Source organism: Takifugu rubripes, chromosome 1 (assembly GCF_901000725.2).
Source record: "Takifugu rubripes chromosome 1, fTakRub1.2, whole genome shotgun sequence".
NCBI lineage: Eukaryota > Metazoa > Chordata > Actinopteri > Tetraodontiformes > Tetraodontidae > Takifugu > Takifugu rubripes.
In genome coordinates this window covers 10,473,308-10,480,080 of record NC_042285.1, presented here as the reverse complement: position 1 = coordinate 10,480,080, position 6,773 = coordinate 10,473,308, and the positions used below count along the sequence as shown (strand labels likewise).

General features: G+C 41.1%; 1 protein-coding gene across 1 annotated transcript; it reads left to right on the top strand.

Moving 5' to 3' along the window:
* On the top strand, positions 1–2,868 carry LOC101063856 (NADPH oxidase organizer 1-like). Its single transcript, XM_003961498.3, has 8 exons — positions 1–141; positions 247–327; positions 418–490; positions 676–859; positions 963–1,156; positions 1,254–1,361; positions 1,636–1,753; positions 1,840–2,868. The coding sequence occupies exons 1-8, from the start codon at positions 67–69 to the stop codon at positions 2,444–2,446; spliced, it is 1,440 nt and encodes a 479-aa protein (XP_003961547.1). The 5' UTR covers positions 1–66; the 3' UTR covers positions 2,447–2,868.
* The last annotated feature ends 3,905 nt before the right edge of the window (positions 2,869–6,773 follow it).

Below are 6,773 nucleotides of genomic sequence, written 5' to 3'. Positions count from 1 at the left end.
CTGGAGTCAGATGTAATTGGTGAGTGGCTCCGATCTGTTACCGGTGATCAGAACCCAGAGCACACCATGACTGGAGACCAGCGGTTCGTGATCAGCGCACGCGTCATTGGAGCGGTCCAGAGACAAACGCCTAAACTCAAGGTGGGCTCATCTAAACTATACCAGAGATACTCGTGATGACCTGAAGCTTTTCTGTGCTGTTCTCACTAACTTTTTAAAAATGTTATTTTCATTGTGGCCACGCAGACGTTCATGATATCAGTCTCATGGTCTGACCAGACCGAAGTGATCGTTTACAGATCCTTCCAGGACTTCAGGAAATTCCACGTAAGCACTTTAATGTATATTTCTACTACTGCTATAGATCATAACAGCAACCACAATATTAATAATGATAATGCCAATATATTCATTCAGAGGCTTCTGAAGAAGAAGTTCCCTCAATTGAATCCTTTCCGGAAAAATAGCAGACTGATTCCCAAATTCAGAGGTAAGTAATCCCCCCCGCACGCACGCACACACACACACACACTCACACACACTTACACCAAAAAATAAACATATATATAAAAGTTTGAGTGGGGAATGATTTTATTTTTAACACAGGCTGTTAAATATCTTAAACATCACCACTTTTCCCCTTAATTAAATTTGGGTGTTTTTTATTGCATCCAGGTGAGGCCAGGAAAAGCAGCCTCCCAAAGAAAGGATCAGCTCGACTGGTGAAACGCATGAAGTTCCTGGAGAGTTACTGCGACAAACTACTAAAATGCGAAATGACCGTAACTCGGAGCTCAGAGGTGACGCAGTTCTTCACGCCCAAAGATCATGATTTGCAGGCAGACTTCACCAAAAACAGGTGCCACTCACAACACTCACTCATAACAAACTTCAGTTTATTTTTTTTTCCTATTACATTACAACAGCAAAGTGACAGTTTAATGTTTTTTCTTGCTGTGCAGCATCGTGATGCTACTGTCTGATGATCTTCCTGATGGTTCCGGTGGAGGAAAGGTTGAGGCAAATAACATCACCCACCCGTTTGTCACCCAGACCTACCGCTGCGTTGATGCCTTTGAGACCAAGGATACCAAGAATCGGCCGTTCAAAGTCGCTGTAGATGAGAAGTTGGATGTCCTGATTAAAGACCCTGGTGGTCAGTCCAGAAACTTTTGACCCTTTATGTCTGACCAGTTCCATATTTTTGCATTCGTGGCTATAATACGGAGAGCATGTTTGTATTTCCCTGCCAGGCTGGTGGCTGGTGGAGAATGAGAGCAAATGCTTGGCGTGGTTTCCTGCTCCTTACCTGGAGCTGTGGGAAGCAGCGGAAGATGCAGAAGCTGAACACCAGCGAGGAGGTGTGTCCAATTTTTCAGTATCTCCTGACAAACCCACACATAAGGCATTCTTTGTCTAGAGTTGGCATTCACGTTATTCCACATGCCTGTGCCCATTATGCATATTTTGCGTTTTTAATGTAAACCCTTGCTGTTTCAAATATTAGCCGCTAGGATGTGCTATTTACCAAAAAGTGGTCTTCTATTATTCTCTAAACTATTTACCGTACTTGGTCATTCAGTTGTAATTGAGGTAAATCGTTCCTTGCAAAGACATTAAGCTTGCTTCTTTCAGGTGTCCTTTACTGTGCCGTGAAGAACTACACCACTAAAAAGGAAGATGAAGTTTCTGTGCCCATCGGCTCTGTGGTCGAGGTGCTGCGGAAGTCTGACGACGGCTGGTGGCTTATCAGGTATAGAAACAAAATGAAATGCATAGATATGAATGAGAGAGAGAGAGAGAGAGAGAGAACATTTTGTAAAATAACTCTCCTCTTAGGTTCCAGGGTAAGGCGGGCTACATCCCGTCTATGTACCTGCAACCATACAACAATCCACGGGCCGGCCTTTACAACCTGAGAAAGCACCACAGCTCCACCCTGAACCTGGCAACCAGCAGGGGGCCTGAGATGTCTCCCATGTACAGCAGCGACACAGAAAACAACCCTCAGCTGGTTTCAGGAGAACTGTCCAGCATAATGCCCAGTCGTCTTCTCAAGGCTCAGTCTCTGGACATCCTCTCTGAAACCTGGTCTTCAGCTCACCTCGATCAGGACACCTCAGTTAACACCAGGGAGCGCAGCATCTCCCGGGTGTCCCAGTTCTCCTCTAGCAGCGAGTTCTCCTCGAGCTCGAAAGAGGACCACCAAAGTGGGAGCAGCAGCCCCGATATCAGCCTCTCACTTCACCACTCAAACATGGATTCCGAGAGCGCTGGGTCTCTGGTGTCCAAAGACAGCGAGAAGTCCCCCAGTCCTCCCAGGGTGCCGCCAAGACCCAAAACAGAGGAGATCATGAACCGCTGCACCACCATGACCCGCAAGGCAGCCCTAGCCACCAAGACCCGGCTTCAGATTCAGCGGCCAGAGTCCAGCCACATTCGTTAGAGGACATCTCCGGGGCGTTTGTCAGTCAGGCTCTCGTTTCTGATTTTGATATATTTACATACAGAATATTTAACCTGTTCAATGCCACAGCTCTCGCTGTCAGATAAACGTGCTTTCGTGCAGCACGTTGAACGCAGCATGAATTCGATGACGCCCTGTCAAAGGTTTGGCATCTTAAAATTAATCTTATACTTTGTAAAAGAAGTGAGGTAGCTTCAGTGAAGCAATGAAAGGAGCAGATATAGAAGAGAAAAGTCAGGCAGACATTTTCAGACTGTAATATATTAAAAAAACAAAACATTGGAAAGGTTAAATGTTTACATAATACTTTATTTAATGTATCTGGCTTTTCTCCTTTTATTATCAAGCATTTAATATCGTCGATTTGAACTCTTAAATATGTAAATATACATTATGAACCTATATTTTTTCTTTTTTTTTGCTTCCACTGCATATTGTTTTATCTTACAATAGATACTGCTTAAAAAATGTATGGATCTGTAGCCGGTAGCAAGTAGGTTAAAAATAGTACGTGATGGTGAGAGATTAAACTAAATACCTGTGCCTAAACTTTGAGCTCATCATATCAGAACAGATTAAATGACCTGTCAGTAGCACAAAATAATCCTCCTAATTTTTCCACTTGTACTTTTTCCTTGTGCATGTTTTACGTACCAGGTGTTGTCATTCACAAAGACGTTCATAATTTATTCTGTGTACTGTATGTTGGGAAGTATTTACACTTAAGATACAGATACATTTTTGGCTTCTGCTTCACTTCTGATTTCTCCTTTTCTGGTTTGCTTGTATTAAGTGTGACGAGAATTGGAGCTGACACTCAAGATTTCAGCTCAAGTGAATGACAACATTTCTGGTGTTCACATTGTATAAATTTATTCAGTATGTACTCTTTACCCTCCATTTTCTTTTCACTCCAGTCGAATGAAATACTAATAAAAACAAAGTAAACAGAAGGCCTCAGCCACATCCGGTGTGATCATTCAAAATAATTGTGTTATTTCCTTTAAACTGAGCACAATTTTGTTAAAATTCTCCTCTAGTAGCGAAATGCAGTACTTCACCTGGCGTCAATTCCTTCCCCTTTCACACCCTTTCCTGCAGACAAGAAATTAATTTTATGACTGCACCAAGCAATATTTCCAGTCCTAAATATCCCTGCTGTTGAAGAAAGTGGTTGCCAGGCAATTATGTGACTACCTCCAAACCATCACCTTCTCTTACAAAGACTTGAAAAAGACTCGGTATTGAAGGGTCTGCCTTTAAAAGGTGTAGATCTTACCTTACGGTCTCAGTGTAGTCTTACGGTCTCAGTCTGTCCATGTTAACAATGAATCCTCGGCTCCCACTAAAGTTCATCATGGAGTTCCACAAGGTTCGGAAGAGGTCCAATTCTGTTTAATTTATAACTGCTGCTCTTGATAATATAACCCAAGAGATGCCCAATAAACCCTCAGAGACATAAGGGCCTGGGTTACCAGAACTCAGATAAAACTAGATAAAGTGTGTATAAAGTGCCTATAGTGTGATTACCGGTAAGCTATCACACTATAGGCAGTACCACTGTAAGGAACCTTGGATGTAAGGATGAGTGGGCCTCCATTTGAGAACATCTAAAGATACTTCTGGGCCCGTGGTGCTGATCTTCTCTGTATATGTGGCATCTACTGCACATTTGTCCGTCCCAGGGAGCGGGATCCCTCATCTATGGCTTTTCTTCAGGTTTCTTTAACCTCAAAAGAAAGTTTTTCTTTGCCTAGTATGAGGGTCTAAGGACAGAAGATGTTAAAACTGTACGGCCTGTAGAGCCCTCCAGGGCTGATTTTGGGCTCTAGATAAACTAAACTCAAAATTGAAACATTTGCATCAGCCATTAAAAACATGTTCTGTCTTTGAATAGACCAAATATCGATTCAATTCCAGGCCTGTTTGCATGCTACACAGGCCGCCAAGCAAAATAAGAACCACCCTGGAAACTTTGACACATTTATTCACTGTAAGATTGCGCAAAAGGAAAAGAAAGATTTGAATTATATCCATGTTTTCATTATGTTTGCAAAGTAAATGTGCTAAAAAAAAGGGTGACTGGCATGACAGTAATAGGCTGTCAGAGGAGCATAATTCAGAATGGTAATACAGGTGACCTGTGAAGGGATGTTAGAAACTTCCTCAAAGTCGTCAGGCCACACGTTGTTTCTTCACCGTTTATCTAAACTTGGTCATAACTGCCAAATTTTTTAAATTAGTTTTTCTTTTTTCCAACTTGAACGTATGGTCAAACATCGCTCACAGATGAAATCGCAAAAGTCAGACATAAACATCTCTCGTCTTCAGCCCACCTTCAGTTTTTCTGCAGACAGGAGATCTGCACGTGCGCATGCAGGCGGTGGCGGTGGCGGCGGGGGGAGGGGGCAGTTCTGTGGCAGCAGATTACACTTGAATGATTTAATGTGTGACTGAGTGTTCTTGGGTTTTCCCTGTTTCTATCAGTGGTGAGTGATCAAACACTGCAGCCCTCCTTTGTCTTTCAGGCTTATCCAAAAAATCTTTTCGCGGCAGACAGTTACTTCCTGTTGAAAGGTTGAAGAGTTGAACTGTGACAGCATGAACTTTATCACTGCCAGCTTATTATTACAATTTTTAACAAGCTAATAAAAGATAAAAACACCTTATTCATTTATCCACTTCAAAGGTGCCACCATCATGGGCCTGACGGTTAGGGATGAGTGTTTGCCTTCCTTATTACGGTTTATTTACTGCACCATGAAGTTCCAGCTCACCACAATAAATGTTATGTTTATTGCATTTACAGAAAAAAACAAGGAAACCAGAGGGACAATTATTAGTCAGATACATGCTACTGTGTGTGACCTCATTGGAAGACATCCATCACTTGGGTTGCAACCATATTCATGACAGTTATTGTTGTGACTCATGTTTGCATCGGCTGACGAGAGACAATGAGGAAGTCATGCAAGACATACTTTTGGTAACTCCAGAAAGGTTTTTCTTGGTAACCATAAAGCGACTTTATTGTTGGACTATTGATCAGGAAAAAATGACTTCAAATGCTTAAGATCACGTACAATCCTCCGGGGCTATTTAATGATTACAGCATATAAATATACCAGTATGCCCAATAAAATACTTTTTCTGTGCCATAGATGTGTGAAACTGCCTGTTTTTGGATTTAGAATTTGTCTAAAAAGACGTTCCGAGAGATGGTCCAGTCAGGAACTCCAGGGTGAACCCAGCAGTTTTAGTGAATCTGAATAGCCAAAGTTCTTGTAATGTAGTCCTTCATTTTTATGTTCCTGTTTATGTTCCTTTTTTGATTTTCAAGTGACCTCACGATGCAATTACTTCACCACTGTGTAACACTGCAAATCCAAAATGGTATTGAATTAATTAACAGGAAAGAGATGTTTACCAGTTTTCATTTGACCTTTGACCTGAACTGAAAAGTACTGGTTGCCAATACATATTTATATTGTGTTTTTCAATATATTAAATTGTGTGTTCAGTGGGGAAAAAAAAGAATTTTCGTATCCGAAACATTTAATTTCTCAAAATATTCATAGATTTTTAAATAAAACTAGGATTTCAAAGAGTTGGTGGTTCTCTGCTGCCCTCTGTTGGCTACAGGCTGGAAGCATGAACAGAATAACAACTACGGTTTTGTAATTTACGTGCCGCAGATCTTAATCACAAGTTCCAGCTCTGCAAATAGAATCTATATTGACAATTAGCTATAGAAATATGCTTTCTGACTGCCTTGCTGTCATCATTTAGTGATAACTCCGTGGAAAAACCTCACAATAGAGAGAGGAAGTGTGGAGGGATATTACTGTGATCATGATCATTCCAAATGCGTGGTAACCGCAGAAAACAGTTACAATTATTTTTTTCTTTGCTGCAGAAGGCGGGATACTGCAGACTTTATCCATGGTGTATTCAGATATGCAATTCTGTCTACATTTGTCCAATGAAGCACGCTGGGAGTCCCACGCCTGAAATCTTACCACTCTCAGTCGTGTCATTTCGCATTAGCATTTCTTTTCCTATTTTCCATCTCGGGACGATGGACAGAAGTATTGTAATATTGGTCATTTTATTTGTAACTGTCAACAGAAAGTTAAAAATTCTGTCTCAAATGGGAATGTTTTATGTAAACCCACCAACATTTAAATAATAAATAAACAAGGGGCCTACAAGTAAAACATGTAATTAATTTAACAGTTTTTGCTAATTGATTTAATGTATCATCTTGCATTAATAATCCGAAGAAAGAGGTGAATAAGATGCACTA

Excerpts from the sequence above, each read along its gene's own strand:
- LOC101063856 (XM_003961498.3), top strand. The coding sequence starts at position 67 with ATGACTGGAGACCAGCGGTTCGTGATCAGCGCACGCGTCATTGGAGCG. Across the intron at positions 860-962 it reads GCAGACTTCACCAAAAACAG|CATCGTGATGCTACTGTCTG; the intron begins GTGCCACTCACA and ends CTTGCTGTGCAG. Across the intron at positions 1,157-1,253 it reads CCTGATTAAAGACCCTGGTG|GCTGGTGGCTGGTGGAGAAT; the intron begins GTCAGTCCAGAA and ends TTTCCCTGCCAG.